Genomic DNA, 20,602 nt, shown 5'->3' with positions numbered 1-20,602 from the left:
GGGGTGGGGGGTGTTAATAACAACAAGAAAGGAAAAAAAGAAGAGTGTTTCCGTTTTCAGCCACTAGAGGTCAGTATTGTTCTTTGGCGCACTAGATGACTTTCCCTCGTATCTTAGATTTCCTTGTGTTATTTGTTATCGCCTGTATGTCAACAGAAACTCTTTTACACTCAATACAGTTCTGAAAAAATCAGCACACCATGTTGTGCTTTACCGCTTCATTTATTCTTTACCCTATTCCTTATTTAGAACCATTTTGCAAAACGTCTTTCGACTGAAACTAGTCTATACAGGATCTCAAACATCAAAATGTCCACCCCTTTTTTTTTCTTTTTTTTTTAACTTCACATGTATTACAATATTCTAGAAATTTACTCTGGAAGTTCCAATTTGAACAGTTTGGAATCTTACACAATAAGGGAAGCACAATTTATTACTCACTCTGCATTTCAAAATAGTGTGTGTCAGCAAAAGTCAGCAGCGCACAGTTCAGTTCTTCCTGAAGAAGAGATGAAGATGCTGCACTTGTCTGTGATTCTGCTCACGCTGTCCGGTATGAAACATCCTCTCACTCTTACACACTATTATTGTTCAGAGTTTTAACTGTTTTCTGATTGATGTTACAGTGTTACACTCTTATTGGCTCATACACAAGAAAAACATCAAATACTTTTAATATACAATTAAATACAATATCTGTTATGCATCAAGGCTTTATAAGTAGTGTGTATACCACATCAGTCAGCTTGCATAGTGTACATACATGTACTGTACATAAAATTATGTATCCACTTTCTGTAATGCTCAAGGACAAACATGGCAAAAATTATGCTCAAACATAACCAGAACACTTTGCTGTCACACTGCATACAATGCATTATGTGAATAATTTATAATCATAGTGGGCATTGCCCGAAAGTGTAACGTACGTTCATAAATAATTCTAACAGTGTGTATAATGCTTTATGAATGCACTACAGTGTGTTATGAATGTGCTCATAGTTCATTATACAGTTCGTCCTTCACAGAAAAATGAGTATAGTGTGTTTTGAAATCATTATATTACTACACCAGCCTTCCCGTTTTCATCCGCACTGATTTATCTACACTTATATTGCAGGTGTTCTCACTCAGGACAACAGCTGGAGTGTGAAATATCCAGATCCGATCTGTGCTGTGAGAGGAATCAGTGTCTCCATTCCCTGTCGTTATTCTTATCCACGGCAAAAATATCAGTTGGTACGAATGTTTTGGTGCTCGATGAACTTGAATAAAGACGACACAAAGAAGTGTACAAGTCCACCGTATGTTTATGACAGCAGATCAAACACCAAGTCGGACTTCGAGTTCGTCGGAGACGACAAATCAGACTGCACTTTGTTAATCCACAATGTACAGTTCAGTTATTCTGGAGAGTACAAATTCAGATTTATGACTAATGTGACCGGTTTCAGTTGGACAGGTGATCCTGGAGCGACTCTACAAGTGGCAGGTGAATTCTCACGACTGAAATGAAGATCAACACGGTTTTCCTTTGGATAAATTAGATGACATAAAGTGCATGGTTATAAAATACGATTTAGGTCTAAATGTCTGAGTCCACAGTCCGTGACCGTTTGTTAATATAAAATGGTGCATTTTTTCCCTTCTAGACTCTAGCTGTGAATGCACAAATAATTTCATAAATTCTATGTGCCACTGTTTATAATTTCAGCCAAATTTCATTTATCTTAAGTGCCATCCGTGTAACACCGAGAGAAACTCAGAATGTGACCGACGTCAGCCGAGTCTTCAATCGTTTGTCGAGGTTTTATAAAATAGAATGTCTTAATGTCCTCCAAATGTCCTTTTTAAATAAAGGGGCAAGAAGAAGAATTAGCGTTCGGTGTTTTTGCACTTTACAAAGCTAAGATATCCTCACAGTTCCGTTATTACCTGATTCTACCTATCCAGGTAAAAAATGTCATTCTTTTCCAGACAACTTCATGCATATGCGCGTAGGGCTTAATTCAAAGTTCAAAAGTTCCTCGTATTCAGAGTCGGGTTACGCGCCGGTTTAGGTAGATTTTCTGGGCGTCACTTTCAGATTAAAATCACCTGCGTGTGTTCATGTTTCTGAGGTCGCCTGATTTTTCTTGAGTAGAAGTGTCAGAGACACACTCATTTAAGCTATGTTATGACTTATGTATTTAGTCAACAACGCACACTGTTTTAGATATAACAGTTTATAGTGATGTATTCAGACTTCTTGATGTGACTGTATTATAATGATTAACACCCTCTCAGTCCTGAGTGACTGACGTGGAGTCTTTCCTGCTCTCTGAAAAAGATTTAAAGGTGTCACTAATCAGGCTCAGTGGAAACGGAACCCTTAAACAAGGAGACTCGTTAAATCTGACGTGTGATGTGAACTGCACACAAAGTTCCTCACAGTTTGTGTGGTCTAAGAACAACGAGCGCTTGCCTGAATCAGGACGCGTTCTTCACTTTCCTGCTGTAACCGTGAGGGATTCTGGGAGTTACACCTGCACTTGGAAAACCAACATGACGTCAGGATCTAAAACGATCAGCCTTCTCGTCGAGGGTGGGTCCATCTGCTCATAACACTCCTGAATGTCTCGAATGATTACTGAAGGAAATAAAGTGACTGATGTTAAATAACGTTGTTTTCTTTCCAACAGGTAAAAATCCTGAACATCCTGGTCACTGGTCAGTCTGGATCATTGTTTTAGTGACAGCTGGAGTGATTTTCATGGTCTTAGCTGTCCCAGCTGTGATTTACATCAGGAGGTAAAACTCTGCATATTTCCACACATTACAATTTGTACAATCTTTAAAAAAGTATTATTGTTCTTATTAACAATGTGTATTTTGTGTCTCTTAAATGAGTTTGTGTGTGATTGCAGGTGCGTCCACACTGATCAGCTGAAGGAGGACGATTCAGACGTCTACACCACAGTACAGTACAATACGTTCACCATGAACTGATCACACTTTCACACCTCAGCTACTTCATTACAGACTTCTGGAGTAAATAAATAAATAAACGAATACATTATATATATATATATATATATATATATATATATATATATATATATATATATATATATATAAATGATATCATATTATATTTCTAATTATATAAATGAATGATGAAAAAGGATTATAATTATGGGTATGCTGGATATCTTAAATTTCTTATGGGAGTCTTCCGGTACACACATATGTAAGGTAGACCTTTCTAAAAATATATTTTAAAGATGCAGTTTGAAAAAAACGGATGGGAGTGTTTCATCAGAGAGAGAGAGAGAGAGAGAGAGAGAGAGTTTCTTAATCTGCAGGAGATTCTGGTGTTTCTCAAATATATTTAAACATGACACTGAGTCCATGTTATTTTCTCTTTTTATTTCCTCACTTTATTTATTAACAGAGCAGAAGTGATGTTAACGATTATTCCAGATTTAAGAACGTCACTGTCATATACACAAATTTTTGTTTGTACAATGAAATGATTAGCTTTGTTCTCAAGGATGCTGCATTATTAAATTACAGATTCATATTGAAACAAGATCAAATATTTCATCAGAGTTAATATAAAAACTATTCGACATAAATAACATGGTGGTAAAGTACAGTAAAGGTAGTGTTGGGGATATTTACACGAGGTTTTGTGCAACTGAAGGTAATGTGTAAATGAGAACTTGCTATAGTCATTATGTTCATTGTTTAATGTGTTTGTCTGCTATGGCTTGACTTTCATGTGAATAAAGGTTTTATTATATTTAAATTGACTTCTGTAGTCTTTAGCCTGATCTTTTAGGAAATGAATGTATAAAAGCTTCTGTTTGATGATAGACTAATAATTTGTAGATCGTATTAAATCGGAATTCAATCGATCGAGCGTTATAAATTGAACAAAACCGCCCTCTAGTGGCTGAAGCGTTACTGACGCTCTATACCATATATGTACACTGATCAGCCATAACATTAAAACCACTGATAGGTGAAGTAAATAACACTGATTATATCATTAGCTCCCTTTGCCAAGATAATAGCTCTGAGTCTTCTCTTATAACGCCTGATGAGGTTGGAGAATACATGGCGAGGGATCTGAGAGCGTTCCTCCGTACAGAATCTCTCCAGATCCTTCACATTTCCAGGTCCACGCTGGTGGACTCTCCTCTTCAGTTCACCCCACAGGTGTTCTATGGGGTTCGGGTCAGGGGACTGGGATGGTCATGGCAGGAGCTTGATGTTGTGGTCAGTAAACCATTTCTGTGTTGATTTTGATGATGTTTTGGATCATTGTTCTGCTGGAAGATCCAACCATGGCCCATATGAAGCTTTCTGTCAGAGGCGGTCAGGTTTTCATTTAATATCTGTTGATATTTGATGGAGTCCATGATGCCATGTATCCTAACAAAATGTCCAGGTCCTCTGGCAGAAAAACAGCCCCAAAACATTAAAGATCCTCCTCCATATTTAACCGTGGGCATGAGGGACTTTTCCACACGGCTACCTCTCTGTGTGCTCCAAAACCACCTCTTTGTTTATAATAAAAAGCTCTATTTTGGTTTCATCTGACCGTAGAACCCGATCCCATTTGAAGCTCCAGTAGTGTCTGCACACTGAAGACGCTCGAGTGTGTTTTTGGATGAGAGTAGAGGCTTTTTCCTGAAACCCTTCCAAACAGCTTGTGGTGATGTCGGTGACTTCAGATTGTAGTTTTGGAGACTTTCTGACCCCAAGGCACAACTAACTTCTGCAGTTCTCCAGCTGTGATCCTTGTGAACCTCTTCACAGCGTGTTGAGACGATATAGACATATTGTATACTTTTGATATTGACCCCCCCTTTGTTCAGGGACGCATTATTCCATTTCTGTTCCTCAAATGTCTGTGAAACTTCTTCAGTTTAAGTCTCAGTTGTTGAATATTTTTATGTTAATACAAATATTTACACATGTTAAGAAATTTGCTGGAAATAAAAGCAGTTGACTCACTTTGTCACTTTGAGAGTCTAGGTAAGTCGACTCTGTTTCGTCACTTTGAGAGTCAAGGTGAATCGACTCTGATTCGTCACTGAGAGTCAATGTGAGTCAACTCTGACTGGTCACTGAGAGTCAATGTGAGTCGACTCTGTTTCGTCACTTTGAGTCAATGTGAATCGACTCTGATTTGTCACTTTAAGAGTCAAGGTGAGTCGAGTCAGAGCCGTCAACTTCCTTAAAACACTTGTATGAACTCAACCTTTGGCTCATTGTCAGAGTCGGGGTCAGAGGTCAGGGTATGAACGGTAGAAAATCCCAGAAAAAAGTCAAACTTTCCACACTGTCTGTGTTTCATCTGACATGCACTAAGTGAACGGGATGTGACCTGCGACCTCCTGACATCCTGCCGTGTGTGTGTGTGTGTGTGCGTGTGTGTGTGTGTGTGTGTAAAGGGGAGGTAGGGGGTAAAAAAGGGAGGGGTTCTGAGGGTGGATCTTTAGCGTGAAGTTTGTCATCATCTTTCTGCTGAAGTCGTTTGGCACTTTGCGTTTTGTTAACAGCTGTTGAAAATAGCATGCTATTTTTTCCCCGAAACAGCTTTTGTTCTCACACTATGACCAAGTCAGTAAACTCAGTATATAAACACACCCAACACTGAGAGTGAGGTTCTTCCTGAAGAAGAGATGAAGACGCTGCACTTGTCTGTGATTCTGCTCACGCTGTCCGGTATGAAACATCCTCTCACTCTTACACACTATTATTGTTCAGAGTTTTAACTGTTTTCTGATTGATGTAGCCGTGTGTACGCTCAGTTACTGATTATACACAAACACATCATACTGTCTAATTTTAGTAAATTATTAATTCCAGTCTGATAAAAGATCTGAAATGATTAAATTAAGTTAGTTGTGCTGAATCAATAACATGATGATTAATAAGAAACAGAACACAATATTAGTAATTCAGATGTTTAAGTTGCCAAGTGCTGCTAAAACCATTCATATCATCATGTAGGAATGTGTAAGTTTTTTAAGAGGAAATACGATTGCAAGAAAACTGAGACGACAGGAAAAAACCTTGAGAGGAACTAGACTCATAAGGAACCCCGTCTCCTTCTGGGTGACTCCAGATTATAGATTATAGTGTGATTATAAAATAAAAACAGATAACACAAGCGCGCACACTAGTGTATGTGATTGTGCCCTGCGATGGATTGACACCCTGTCCAGGGGGTACCCCGCCTTGTGCCCCATGCTCCCGGGGTTCCCCCGTGACCCTGAAGGAAGGATCAGCGGTATAGAAGATGGATGGATATTAAGATATTTTATAAGGAGTCATATTTGTCAGGTTTTGCTTCTTCTGAAAGGTCTTTTTAATGGCAGTAAAATCATGCTATAAGCTAAAAGAATCATTGAGACTAGAATTGTGTTGAAGCAGCGTTTGAAGAAACTTAAACGTCGCTGCTTCTGAGATATAGCTTTTCAAAGAGTGCAGAGAGACACATAGATAGAGAGATTAAACAGAGATTAATACATTTCATGTGAAATCTCTCTGTGGTGAATGGTAATACTAATTGGTGGTGGTGTGTGTGTGTGTGTGTGTGTGTGTGTGTATTATTTCCATGCGCCATTTGCCATTTAACACCTTCACCGAAGTGTGAAAATGTGTGTGCAGCGTAGGGATGTCACGATACCAAAAATCTAGTAGTCGGTACCGATACCACCAAAAGTACACGATACTCGATACCAAAGTCAATACCGCGGTGTGGAATAAAAATAAAAAATTAAATTAAAAACTCTCCTGGAGGACATCCTCGTCTGGCTGATACTGGCAGGGGGGGGGGGGGGGGGGTATTTTAGTTATCAAACACTGTCTGACAATGAGTGGCGGTGCACTCCTAAACGCGCGCGCGCGCGCACACACGCACACTCCTTATACTCTGAATGCAAGCATTAGTTTAACTTCACTGATATGGGGGCAGCCCAAAAAGAGTTATTAAAAGCATGAACATGTGAATAATTATTAGTGACATTGTTACATTTAGCTGACAGGACCCGGGCTGAATGGCGATGCATGGTGGAACATTCGGAGGTAGTTTACAACATCGCAATGCGTTAGCGTCGTTAACGATAACTGGCTATCGCTAACATTACATGGAGCGCACCGTTAGCTGGTTTCACGCCCACAATGCCAGCTGCCTCAAACAAACATAACATAGGGCCGTGTTTCAGGCGCTTCGCCAAATTCCAGGAGTTTCTTCGCTTTGTATGAAATGAACGACAGCATCGGCTGCACACCGGAAACCCATTCTAGCTTTCCTCTCTTTTCCTCTCAACGAGTCGGGGCGGAGCTAAACTGGTTAAGCTAAGCTAAACTTCTGTAGTTTTTCCCGTGTGCTTGTAGGCGTTGTTCTTCTTCTTCTTCACCACTTGTGGACCATCTAAAACACTTGCGCGTATTTGCTGCCCCCTTCAGGTCCGGAAGAATTGCAGCTATGGTACCTCCATTAGAATCGGTTCCTACGATAGTGAGGAAAAACAAGTACCGTCACGTTTTAAGAATGTTGGTACCAACTTGGTACCGAAGTATCGGTTCTCGTGACATCCCTACTGCAGAGGTGTTGTTTTTTTCAAGTTAGAAATGAAAAAATATATATTATGCCAAAACATTATGCGAAGACATTGAAGATGCTAAATTGCAAACGGATTTTTGATATCTCAAATGGTGTGACCATGGTAAGGGCTTAATTAATGACAAAAAAGGGAAACAGGAAGTGTCTCGTATCTTCTAAGTGCATTGTCTTATTTAGATCAGATTGTTGTTGTATGTTTGGTCATGGAGGCTGATCACATGGATGTGACTATTGTGGGTCACGGTCACAGTGTCACCAGCTTGCAGCAGGTGGCACTTTGCAGTAGTCCACTTACCTGTATATACTTACTACCTTACTTATATTTACCTGCTTAAATGCATGTGCCAATGACCAAAGACCATGCTGGCAAAATTTATTAAAAGAATTCTGATCCATTAAATCGTTTAGCACAGTGGTGTCAGTCGTACGGCCCTCTAGGGGGGTCAATCCGGCCCGCAGGATGAATTTTGAAAGTGAAAAATTGCATAAAAGACACGAACTAGAAATTTTGAATAAAATGCTATTCCTAAATTATGCGCTAGGGGCGCACTGTTTTAGTCAGAATTGCGGCACAACTCTGGGACTCAGATCGAACAGCAGATGGCAGCAATGCGCCTTCTGCTGTTCGTTATTACACTGACCAGTTGTAATGCACACATGTAAATGATAATCAGAAGCAAATTGCACGTTTGTCTTAAGAAATCTGAAGTTGTTCATGATATGTTTTGTAAAAGGATATTTCATTAAATATGAAGATTTTCCTCATGTACTTATAACATGGACTTATTGTTATTTATATGTAATTATGCTATGATTTTACTGGCCCGGCCCACTTGACATCTAATTAGATTGTATGTGGCCCCTGAACTAAAATGAGTTTGATACCCCTATTTTAGCAGATACAATCGGACAATTTTTTTGGGGTGTAAACCATTATGACTAAAATGCCTATATCTTGTGTGCACAAAGTCCAAACTTCTCATAATTTGGTACCTATGGAGAACAAATTGTTCTGAGCAGTCATGCTTACTTTCATGAATTTCCCACACAGTACTTTACTACAATTAATTCATGTTTAATAAGGATAACAACATATATATCTTATCTTCTTCACACAGCAAAATCACCAGTGTTGATTTAACTCCCTCAGTGTTGTATTCACACCCTTCAGGGTTTATATAAGTCCATTTGACTCATATAAGTCTCTGGGTGTTAATTTAACACTAGGGATTTTACTGTGCATGCATCATATCACAAAACATGAACCGTATGTTTGGACATGGAAGCTGTTTTAAAGCCTTAGACCTGTGCTTAACCTAACACATCAGCACAAAACAAATTATTCTACAGCGCTCGCTTCACTGTGTATAATTTTTATTCACCCACTGGGCGGCGACGGCACTGTAGTGCTTGGGCCCCTCATCATTGCTTGCAGCTACATTTTAAACTTGAATTTTATAGGACAGCTTGTGGAAGCTCATGGGTAGCTGCCACAATTTCAGCAAAGGAACACTGATCACCTTTTATGAACCTTCTGGAATGTAACAAGCACAAAATGTAAAGTAAATCAAATTTTTTTTTTAAAAACAAAACATTATTATACTGATATAGCCCAAATAATAACAACTGTAGCCCAAATAATAGTTTTTTGGTTAGTGAAAGACGTTGCTTTGAAAAACAGTTAGCTTACTCAGTCACATTAGATAAAAGTTCTCCAGAAAGTTCCTCGGGGCGTCTGGTCCAGGAGTTGAATAAAGTTATGTTCTGAAAGTTTCTATTTGTTGTTTTTTTTCCGTGTTTTCCAATGATTCAGGGCATCATGGTAGGATTAATATAAAACTAAATCCTGGTACAGACAACGCCCACTTCCAAATATGAATACAAAGGAGATATGAGTAACCTGATAATGGTGTTCCATTACACCCCTGGAATACAGTGAATGTGTAAAAAGTATATATAAAAACCTAGAAGTAAAAATACATATGAAAGTATATACAAATATAACTTTTCATTTATTTATTGATTGATTGATTTATGTTTTATATGAATGTATACAGGAAGTAATATATACAGATATAAAGATATAAAGGTGTATTGTGTACTCAATCTCCTTTAATCTCCGTTTATTTCTCTACACAGGTGTTCTCACTCAGGTCAGTGGTTATGGTGTGAACTATCCGGATAATCCGATCTGTGCTGTGAGAGGATTCAGTGTCTCCATTCCCTGTAGTTATTATTATTATTATTATTATCCAACATCAAATCCCAGTATTCAGGTGATACAAATGCTTTGGTGCTCAATGAACTCAAACACAGGAGTGTGTACAGACCCCCCGTATGTTTATAACAGCTCATCAAACACCACATCAGACTTTGAGTACGCTGGAGACGACAAATCAGACTGCACTTTGTTAATCCACAATGTACAGTTCAGTTATTCTGGAGAGTACAGATTCAGATTTATAACTGTTCAGACTGGTGGAAGATGGACAGGTGTACCTGGAGCGACTCTACAAGTTGCAGGTGAATTTTAATCATTGAAATAAAAATACAAAATTATTCCTTATCTTCATAATTTACTTTACTCACTTATAGAAATGCAATAGATATTTTTGTCTCTTTGTGAACTGTGAAAGTAAATTTGAGTCCAGCTTTAATTCAATTTAAAAAAAAAAAAAAAGAAGTCATTATTCAATAACTAGATTTCTATCTGTGTGAGAAATCCTGAGTGACCGACGTGGAGTCTTTCCTGCTCTCTGAAAAAGATTTAAAGGTGTCACTAATCAGGCTCAGTGGAATCGGAACCCTTAAACAAGGAGACTCGTTAAATCTGACGTGTGATGTGAACTGCACACAAAGTTCCTCACAGTTTGTGTGGTCTAAGAACAACGAGCGCTTAAATACATCAGGACCCGTTCTTCACTTTCCTGCTGTAACCGTGAGGGATTCTGGGAGTTACACCTGCACTTGGAAAACCAACAGGACGTCAGGATCTGAAACGATCAGCCTTCTCGTCGAGGGTGGGTCCATCTGCTCACATCACTCCTGAATGTCTCGAATGATTACTGAAGGAAATAAAGTTAAATATTCACATGTAAATTCAATATTGTTTTTTTCTTTAACAGGTGAAAACCCTGAAAGAGGTGGGTCCATCTGCTCACAACACTCCTGAAGTTTAAATATCAGACTGTCTCTACTGTTTTCTAAAGAAAAATGTATCATGACGAGCTCTTACACTCCTGTAGAAAGTGACGTGTTTAGTTACATGCTGTTGACGTCTTTTCTTTTTTGAAGATTTTGCTCAGTGGCACATCTGGATCATTGTTCTGGTGATTGTTGCTGTGATTTTGGTGATTGTGGCAGCTGTGATTAACCACGGGAGGTGAGACTTTACATACGTGACTAAACTGAGATCAAATTATTGGTGATTTGATGTACTTCAATATTTACTATCATTGCTATGATGGACAAATCAAAATATTTTTAACCCCAACCCTACATTCCATTTGGGAAAAAGCTGCCGCAGTGGACAGGACACTGTATATTCTAAAAGCCGTACCTGTGAACTGTGTGTTTCTGCTTCCGTTAGGAAGAGAGTAGAAGCTGAAGAAGAAAACAGTGGGAAAGGCGCAGAGAAAGCACAGGTATGACCTTTAAAAAGAAATCACAAACTCAGCACTGGACAGTTTAGGGTTTTCCGAGTTCTAGCACAGCGATAACGTGAGCGTGAACACAGGAACACTTTAGAAGCGGTGGTGATAATTGTACTTCTTATTTTAGCAGGTTGGAGAAAACACACATGATAAACCGACAAAGCCACAAATAAACAACGTTCCTCAACTGGATGATGAAACGTTGCACACAGAGGAAGTGACTTATGCGACTGTGTTTGTCAAAGACAAGAAACTTGAGCAAGGGTACGAGCTAGTGCAGTCACATACTAATCACCTAACACATATGATTCAGTATCAGATGTTACGGAAAACTGTGATAGATTGGATTCAGATGAATGGAGAATTGTAAAAGTTCACAAGTCACAATGCTGTTAAATATGATATTTAACACTTCATAACAATTAACACGTGTGTGTCCTGTGGCTTGGGTTTCAGACGTGTCCACACTGAACGACAGGAGGAGGATGACAGTGTTATCTACAGCACTGTCAAAAACACCTGATCACATTTGTACATCTCATTCAACCAGACACCGTGAGGCCTGTAAATATTCCCCTTGTGGGACTTAAAATAAAATGTGTGTCATTTTAGGGCTTATTAATGTCATATAAAGTGTCCAGCTGTTTGCTTTAAACGTACACTTGGATAGGAGATTGCCTTTACAACTGAATTTGTTTTAATAATCACTCAAGCTAATTTTTTCCTTTAATAATTGTGTTGTTTTGGGAAACAGACTTTCGGTAAGCGCTTTATCCTGGTCAGGCTCCTGGTGGATCCAGAGTCTATCCTGGGAATACTGGGAGCAAAGCTGGAATAAATTCACCCTGGATCTGACGGCAGTCCATTGCAGGGCACCGTGTACACACGCATTCACACACGCATTCACACACGCATTCACACACGCATTCACACACGCATTCACACACGCATTCACACACGCATTCACACACGCATTCACACACGCATTCACACACGCATTCACACCTAGGAGCAATTTAACGTAGCCAGTCTATCTACAGACATGTTTTTCAGAAAGTGGGAGGAAACTGGAGAACCTTGAGGAAACCCACGCTAACACAGTGAAGATTATGCTGCCTTTTCTCCCTAAAGAATGATAAATTCTGATGCTCTGTAACCGTTAATGTAAATGCTTTCCTAAAACACAAAAATCCACCATATCTTTAAGTTAAAATGTTTCTTTTTATTTATTTTAACCACAGTACAGGTGTAATCTTGTGTTGTTGTTTTTTATCGTATAGAGAAAATCGTAAATGTTACTAGTTCTATTTTTTTTTTTTTTAATTGTGGAATTCTGCATGAAAACCTTTTTTTTTTTTTTTTTTTTAAATTTGCTTCTCAGACAACAGCTATAATATGGAGTGTATCGTATTGTCAGAAATACATAAACATATCTTATAAATCAATATATCTTTCAACAGGTGTCTTTTTTTCCAAACGGTTCTTTTAGTTTCACGTACTATTGACATGAATGCGATTACTTCTGAGCTGTAGTCACGCACTGTGTTTATCACAGGAAAAACAAAACCACAGCTCTGTTTACGACACTGTTCATTTGTAAAACACCCAACTGAACACTGTACTTCCATATTTGGTTAAAATCTGTTCACACATACCAACTGCACCATGATAGATCAGGCTGATCCTTCAAATCTGACCCACTCGAGATATTCAACCCCAAAGACATGGCTTCTCCATGCGGGGGTGTCCCGTCCCATCCACCGCTGGCTATATCACGTGACATCAACAGTAACAAGTGTGTTTTAGAGAGGATTGATTAAACCCACTCATCTTACCAGTCATTTCCCCCTCATTACCTCATCTCGCTCACCTGGGTGGGTTTTGACACTGGTTTTACCTGCCAGACACATTACTGGAAGTGCGTGTTTACTTCTTCTTTTGGACATTTTTTAGGAACAACATTTAGCTCTCACTTCTCATTTATTCATCACTGAGCAAAGCATAGCAGCACACACACACACACACACACACACTCCGACACACACACGAAGCTGCCCGTGTGGATCACCTGCTGAACCAGAGTGGTAAAAATGCTGTACCTGGTGGTGATTCTGGTCTCTGTGTCAGGTATGAAATAAACTGTTCAGTGTTCAGTTCTTAGCGTTTTGCTGGCACCAGGACATGGACAGATTCTTTCATTTTCATTTGTAAGGAATAAACCAATGTGTGTGGTGTTGTAAAGAAAAAAAGCTCTGATATTGGAGACTCCTTCATTAAAAGGTAAATAAATGTTAAGTAAATGTCACCATATCAATGATTACACACGTTTTTAATGCATTTCTGTGGAGTATCTGCTGTACCATGTGACACCGTGTCCTGGTGTCTCACAATCACTGTTACGCTCATCAACTATTCGAGAGAGCTTACAGAGATGTTTTATATGAATCTTTACGCTCTCTTTTGAAAGACTAAAACATCTTTGATATACAAGCAGAATTTTGTAGTGGAGGAAAACAATCATTTAAAACAAAACTGACATTTTATCATTTTGTTTAGTCTTTAATGTTTCACAAATTTTTCGGCACACTTGTTTTGCAGGAGTTCTCGCTTCCAGTGATTTGGGTGTGAACTTTCCGGATAATCCGATCTGTGCTGTGAGAGGATTCAGTGTCTCCATTCCCTGTACTTATTATTATTATTATTATTATTATTATTATTATTATTATTATTCACCATCAAAACCCAGTACTCAGGTGACACAAATGCTTTGTGTAAACCTGGAGTGCTTCTACAAGTTGCAGGTAAATTTTAATAATTAAAATAATAATCCAAATTATTCCTTATCTTCATAATTTACTTTCCTCCCTTATAGAAATACATTAAATAATTTTGTGGACATCTTTCTCTTTGTGAACCATGAAAGTAAATTTAATTTATTTTTTTTAAATGTCATTTAGTTGATGTTTATAATTCAATAACTAGATTTCTATCTGTGTGAGAAATCCTGATTATTATCCATTATTTAGAAACAAGATTCTCTGATTCTGATGATGATTATTAGCATTTAATGCAGGAAATCTTTAATTATATAAAATCCCATCACACAAAAAAGTGTCTGGCAAATGAATGTAAATGTAAATGATTGTTTACATCCTTATGTTAGTAGAGTACTTCATTTTATTTATTCTAACAAAAACCTATTTTAATCATAATGGGGAAATGTTGTGGTTTGACTTTTTATGTATAAGATAACATATGTGCTGTAACATATATGCTATATAGTTTCCTTCCTATATTTTTAAGCTGTTATTCATTTTTAGATTGTTTTACTTTATTAATTAACACAGTGACAGTGATGATAATGATCATGCACACTGCTATGTTCATGTATTTCCCTGCTATGGTTTGAATAATGTAGATGAAATTGTTTTGGGGTTTTTAGCACCAGATTCTCAACTCTCTAGTTTGATTCTTTCAGAAAATAAATGTATAAAAGGTCGAGTGTAAAAGTTCATATCTTCATATACATGTTCATAATGTGTTGAGGTTTCCTGCGAAGAACAATATCGCCATCTAGTGGTGGAATCCTGAAGTTTTCATTTTCTCTTCATTGCCTGAGCTGTTGTAATAAAGCATCTGTTTAATCAGGCTGCTCTGGATGTGAATTCATTACCGTGTTTTAACAATCATCCTTCCGAATAAAGAAAGAAGAAAAATCATGTGCTTTAGAACTTGGACACAATTTTATTGATCTAGAACTTCAGTGTGAAACACGTCTGAGGCCTTAGCAACCCCAGCAGAGGAAGTAACTGTAAAAGATGTGGTTTAACACAGAGACTGAAAGTGTCCTGTATACAGACAAGTGTGTGTGGGTTTCTGCTTCAGGCTTCATTTGTGTATCAGTTGTATTAAAATTATACAGCACAAGTACTAATCGAACGCAGTATAAATGTGATGTACTTATGGCTGGTTTCTTTCCGAACACTTCAGTGTAAAAGCATCCTGGTGAGTAGCAGCTCAGTTCAAGCACTGCTTACAGGAGAAAGGAGGAGAGACTACTACTCATTTACATGCAGAAGATCATAAAAAGCAGTAAATGATCCTGAATCAGGACCTCTTCGAATGTTAAATAGTTGGAGTAAATTCTAGAAAATGACAGAATCATATAGAAATCAAGACTTGTTTCCAAACCAACTTTAAAAAAAACAATTGTTCCACGACTGTAATGACAATAAATGTAATAAATTGCCAAGCTGTACATCATGAAAGTAAGCTCAAATGCACTACACAGGAAGTGTATGCTGTTTAACCTTCTGTTTCAGTGCACAGAGGAAACTCGTAAGAAGAAGCCTTTAAGCTGAGCATGAGGTGTGAACCTGTGATCAGCTCGTTGCTATTGTACATTAGCGTAGATATCAGAATCGTCCTCCTTCTGCCGGACATTAGCGTAGATATTAGTCACATCCTTCTTCTGCTTCTCAGTATGGACACTCCTGCATTCACACACACACCTGTTTATGAGGCACAAACTACACGTTATTTGCTGTTAATTGTTAAATGAACAGTTTAGCATTGCAATTTGTGACATGTCAAAATCATAGGCTTTAAGTGAGAGTTATTTAGACTGTACAGATTGTATTATATAAAAACACGTATTTTACCTCCTGTTGAAAATCACAGCTCCTACGATGAGTGTGATGATGACGACACTCACTCCAACTGTCAGTGAAGCAATCATCCAGATGGGCCAACCTTCAGGATTTTCAGTGTTGTCATCTGTTAAAAACAACATTATTTAACATGTGAATATTTAAGTGAACACAAGTCACTTTATTTCCTTCAGTAATCATTCGAGACATTCAGGAGTGTTATGAGCAGATGGACCCACCCTCGACGAGAAGGCTGATCGTTTCAGATCCTGACGTCATGTTGGTTTTCCAAGTGCAGGTGTAATTCCCAGAATCCCTCACGGTTACAGCAGGAAAGTGAAGAACGGGTCCTGATGTATTTAAGCGCTCGTTGTTCTTAGACCACACAAACTGTGAGGAACTTTGTGTGCAGTTCACATCACACGTCAGATTTAACGAGTCTCCTTGTTTAAGGGTTCCGATTCCACTGAGCCTGATTAGTGACACCTTTAAATCTTTTTCAGAGAGCAGGAAAGACTCCACGTCAGTCACTCAGGATTTCTCACACAGATAAAAATCTAGTTATTGAATAATAAACATCAACATTTTTTAAATAAATTAAAGCTGATCTTGGCAACAAGTTCACAGCAAGAAAGATATCTGCAACACTATAATTTATTGATAAGGAATTAATTATAGGAAAAAAATTTATATTTTACCTGAAACTTGTAGAATCGCTCCAGGAAGACCTGTGTATCTGATTTTGGGGTCATTAGTTATAAATCTGAATCTGTACTCTCCAGAATAACTGAACTGTACATTGTGGATTAACAAAGTGCAGTCTGATTTGTCGTCTCCAGCGTACTCAAAGTCTGATGTGGTGATTGATGAGCTGTCATAAACATACGGGGGGTCATGACACCATCCCGGGTTTGTGCTCAATGAGCACCAAAGCATTTGTGTCACCTGAATATTGGGATTTGATGTTGTATAAAAATAACTACAGGGAATGGAGACACTGAATCCTCTCACAGCACAGATTGGATTATCCGGATATTTCACACTGTCACCGCTGATCTGAGTGAGAACACCTGTGTAGAGAAATAAATGAAGAATAAAGAAGATTGATAAAGTTATATGTTGTCTCTAAATAATAATAATAATAATAATAATAATAATAATAATAATAATAATAATAATGAAAAAAAAAATGAAACAAACAAATAGCCTCAGGTGGAAAAAAAAACCAACAGATTTTAAAATGTCTATCCATCTTCTACACCGCTTATCCTTCAGGGTCACAGGGAACCAGGAGGCACAAGGCGGGGTACACCCTGGATAGAGTGCCAATCCATCGCAGGGCACAATCACATACACATTCACACACTATGTGTATGAACTGTGTTGGACATGCCAATCAGGCTACCATTCATGTCTTTGGACGAAACCGGAGTACCCGGAGGAAACCCCCACAACGTTGCTTCAGTTCACTGATGTTTGAGAGCATTTGTTTATGCACAGCTCTCTTAAAATCCCACCACAGTATCTCAGTGAGGTTGAGGTCTGGACTTTGACCTGATTTTTGTCTTCTTTAGCCATTCAGATGATGATTTGCTCGTGTCCTGTGCCAATTTTGGCCCGGATGAAGCTGCTGGACAGATGGCCTCGCATTTGTCTCAAGAATATTCTGATATAAAGTGGAGTTTATTGTTGTCTCAATGACTGCAAGTTTCCCAGCTCCTGTGGCTGAAAAACAAACCCAAATATTCACCCCTCCACCGTGACAGTTCGGATCAGGCGTTTGTGGTAATATGCGGTGTTTGTTTTTTGCCAAACATTTCCAGCATGGTCTCATCAGACCAAAGGATATCGTTCCACAACATTTATGGTTTGTTCAGACCACAATGCAGTTTTGCAAACTTTACAAAAAGTCATGCTCCATATTCTTTTTGGAGAGAAGGGTTTTTCCCTACCCACCCTCCCACGATAGCCATACTTGTTCGATGTTTCTCCGATTGCGCGGTCATGAACATAAACATTTGATGTGCTTACAGAGGCCTGTATCGCTGGGGCTTGTCTTTGGACTGGATTCATTTGTACACCAACTCCTGAGAAGATTGCTAACTGCCTTGAAGGCTCTCCGTTTGTGAACAATCCTTCTCACTGTAGAATGGAGAATTTTAACTTGTTTGGAGATGGCCTTATGACCCTTCCCAGATTAATGAGTGGCAACAATTGCTTCTCTGAGGTCAAGGCTGATGTCCTTTCTTCTTCTCATGAAGCAGACACACACCCGAGTTCTCTAGAACACCAAACTGCCAAAAGCTCTGCTTTTATAGGTCACACTTTTTGGTTAATTAATATACTAATCATGTGCATTTTTAGCAGCCAGGTGTTTATAATCACTCTCAATGATTGGGGAAGTTTGGTTTCTAACTGTGGTTTACTTTTTGGAAAGACCGACTACATCTTGAAATTTGTTTTGTGTTTGTTTGTAGTTGTTGTGACCTAAGCTCATTTATTTACTTATAGAAGTTGAGGATCTTTATGTGACCATTAGACCTTAATGTGACTCATGTGTGCATGATCTCGTGATGTACATGGGGCTGATGGGTAATGTAGTCCTGACAGATGGAGTCATTTATCCATTAATATTTTTTCAAACTGTTCAACCCATCTCTTTATCCTATCTATGTGTCTCTCTGCACTCTTTGAAAAGCTATATCTCGGAAGCAGCGACGTTTAAGTTTCTTCAAATGCTGCTTCAACACAATTCTAGTTTCAATGATTCTTTTAGCTTATAGCATGATTTTACTGCCATTAAAAAGACCTTTCAGAAGAAGCAAAACCTGACAAATATGACTCCTTATAAAATATCTTAATATCCATCCATCTTCTATACCGCTGATCCTTCCTTCAGGGTCACGGGGGAACCCCGGGAGCATGGGGCACAAGGTGGGGTACCCCCTGGACAGGGTGTCAATCCATCGCAGGCACAATCACATACACTAGTGTGCGCGCTTGTGTTATCTGTTTTTAATCTATAATCACACTATAATCTATAATCTGGAGTCACCCAGAAGGAGACGGGGTTCCTTATGAGTCTAGTTCCTCTCAAGGTTTTTTCCTGTCGTCTCAGTTTTCTTGCAATCGTCACATGGGGCTTGCTCATTAGGGATAAATTTATACATTTCAAATTTATATCTTGAGTGTTTATATTTCTGTAAAGCTGCTCAGTGAGAGTCCACTTTTAAAAACACAATACTAATCAAATCTAACTGAGTCTCGACCTTAATAGTGCACTGAGAATCCAGAACCTGAGCAACTGTAATGATTATAGTTAATTACTAAAGATTTTCTGTTTCTTATTACTGAAACTTACTTAAACGTCACCATTAGAAATCAAAATCAAATGTCCACTAATATTAAACAGTATAAAGTGTATAATCAGTAACTGAGCGTACACACGGCTACATCAATCAGAAAACAGTTCAAACTCTGAACAATAATAGTGTGTAAGAGTGAGAGGATGTTTCATACCGGACAGCGTGAGCAGAATCACAGACAAGTGCAGCGTCTTCATCTCTTCTTCAGGAAGAACCTCACTCTCAGTGTTTGGCGTGTTCATATACTGAGTTTACTGACTCGGTCATAGTGTGAGAATTTAGAGTACTTCCTGGATTAAAAGAACATACCCAATATAGCTACAAACTCAGACACCATACGCGTCAACCCCTTAAGACAGGAAGATGGTCAGAGGCCTCGTGCACCGTCTTTTGCACGCGCACTTTGATTCAGAAATACACTGCATAGTCAAAGTATGTGAACACTTGACCATCACATACGATCCACTTGGACACCCCCTTCCAAAAGCATGGGCATTAGATTGTTCCCCATCTCTGCATTAGAGATGGTAATGCATCAATATCACATGATGGTCTTTAAAAGAGGTCAATAATTAACACTGAGAGTACACCTGAAAGAAATACAACAATAACGGGTGTATTTTCTATTGTTTTTTTTCTAAAGCTTTTTTTAATCAGCTTTAAAGAATGTATTTTTGATTCCTGTATTAGCTTTCGATTAAAAGGTGTTATAGTAGATGTTTGTTACTTGTACAAATAACCTGGAAGATCTGTAAAACATGGTAAAATATAACGGTTTAAGGCACGGCCCATTAAGAGGCTGAGAAAACCTGTTTGGAAAACTGATTTCCAGGCTGGAATACTTCCTGTCAGTAATTTTATACACACTCCACAGACCACTGGAGATCCTGAGGTGGTGCTTCACAAACATTGGTGGGAATCATTCAAATGTCAAACCCACCCAACTGTTACCCTTACTGCACCTTTAATGATGAAATGATTTAACTACATTTACCTCAGAATTTTTGATGCAACTGTAGGTTCAAGAAGAGAATCTTGCCTTTGCAAAACTATACATTTATTCCTGTAGGTTTGGAAAGGACATTATGTGATCAATATTAAAAATTACTCCCAGATCACCTGCGTATCAGGTACCACCCACATCAGTTATAAATCTGAAACTGTACTCTCCAGAATAACTGAACTGTGCACTGGCGTTGGTGTTTGATGAACTGTTAAACATACGAAGGCATTTACACTTGTCCATGTGTGAGCTCATCACCCTGCACTGAACTCAACCTCAGTATACAGGAAACCTGGGCAAAATGTGTG

The 20,602-nt window shown here is 38.5% G+C and overlaps 3 protein-coding genes and 1 long non-coding RNA gene across 9 annotated transcripts; 3 read left to right on the top strand and 1 right to left on the bottom strand.

The window, feature by feature from the left end:
- The first annotated feature begins 474 nt into the window (after positions 1-474).
- Positions 475-3,794, top strand: LOC108256274 (sialic acid-binding Ig-like lectin 13). Its single transcript, XM_017452943.3, has 5 exons — positions 475-553; positions 1,121-1,492; positions 2,330-2,584; positions 2,682-2,790; positions 2,907-3,794. Exons 1-5 carry the CDS (start codon positions 511-513, stop codon positions 2,986-2,988), a joined length of 861 nt encoding a protein of 286 aa, XP_017308432.1. The 5' UTR covers positions 475-510; the 3' UTR covers positions 2,989-3,794.
- A 5,980-nt stretch (positions 3,795-9,774) lies between these two features.
- LOC128628723 (uncharacterized) lies at positions 9,775-12,722 on the top strand. 4 transcript variants are annotated; one of them, XM_053674833.1, is made up of 8 exons: positions 9,777-10,147; positions 10,390-10,644; positions 10,750-10,767; positions 10,919-11,006; positions 11,214-11,268; positions 11,405-11,541; positions 11,734-11,832; positions 12,032-12,722. In XM_053674833.1, exons 1-7 carry the CDS (start codon positions 9,910-9,912, stop codon positions 11,798-11,800), a joined length of 858 nt encoding a protein of 285 aa, XP_053530808.1. In that variant the 5' UTR covers positions 9,777-9,909; the 3' UTR covers positions 11,801-11,832; positions 12,032-12,722. The 4 variants fall into 4 exon arrangements, with proteins under 4 accessions (XP_053530810.1, XP_053530808.1, XP_053530807.1 ...); XM_053674832.1 differs by having other exon boundaries at positions 9,778-10,147; positions 11,734-11,841; XM_053674835.1 differs by having other exon boundaries at positions 9,775-10,147; positions 11,408-11,541; positions 11,734-12,722.
- A 177-nt stretch (positions 12,723-12,899) lies between these two features.
- Positions 12,900-14,925, top strand: LOC108256280 (uncharacterized). The gene is made up of 2 exons (XR_001810263.3): positions 12,900-13,404; positions 13,876-14,925. It is a non-coding gene; the product is annotated as an uncharacterized LOC108256280 (long non-coding RNA).
- A 544-nt stretch (positions 14,926-15,469) lies between these two features.
- Positions 15,470-19,548, bottom strand: LOC108256270 (myeloid cell surface antigen CD33). Of its 3 annotated transcripts, XR_001810262.3 has the most exons (6): positions 17,958-18,238; positions 16,910-16,996; positions 16,625-16,797; positions 16,166-16,420; positions 15,939-16,053; positions 15,470-15,788 (listed from the first exon to the last, which is right to left on the bottom strand). XR_001810262.3 is itself a non-coding variant. In XM_017452937.3 (5 exons), the coding sequence occupies exons 1-5, from the start codon at positions 19,531-19,533 to the stop codon at positions 15,671-15,673; spliced, it is 948 nt and encodes a 315-aa protein (XP_017308426.1). In that variant the 5' UTR covers positions 19,534-19,548; the 3' UTR covers positions 15,470-15,670. The 3 variants fall into 3 exon arrangements, 2 of the variants coding, with proteins under 2 accessions (XP_017308426.1, XP_017308427.1); XM_017452937.3 differs by lacking the exon at positions 17,958-18,238 and adding an exon at positions 19,446-19,548 and having other exon boundaries at positions 16,625-16,996; XM_017452938.3 differs by lacking the exon at positions 17,958-18,238 and adding an exon at positions 19,446-19,548 and having other exon boundaries at positions 15,470-15,770; positions 16,625-16,996.
- Positions 19,549-20,602: the final 1,054 nt, after the last annotated feature.

The sequence above is a fragment of the Ictalurus punctatus genome, chromosome 23 (assembly GCF_001660625.3).
Source record: "Ictalurus punctatus breed USDA103 chromosome 23, Coco_2.0, whole genome shotgun sequence".
NCBI lineage: Eukaryota > Metazoa > Chordata > Actinopteri > Siluriformes > Ictaluridae > Ictalurus > Ictalurus punctatus.
The sequence above is the reverse complement of the archived record's forward strand: the minus strand, read 5'-3'. Positions and strand labels throughout refer to the sequence as shown.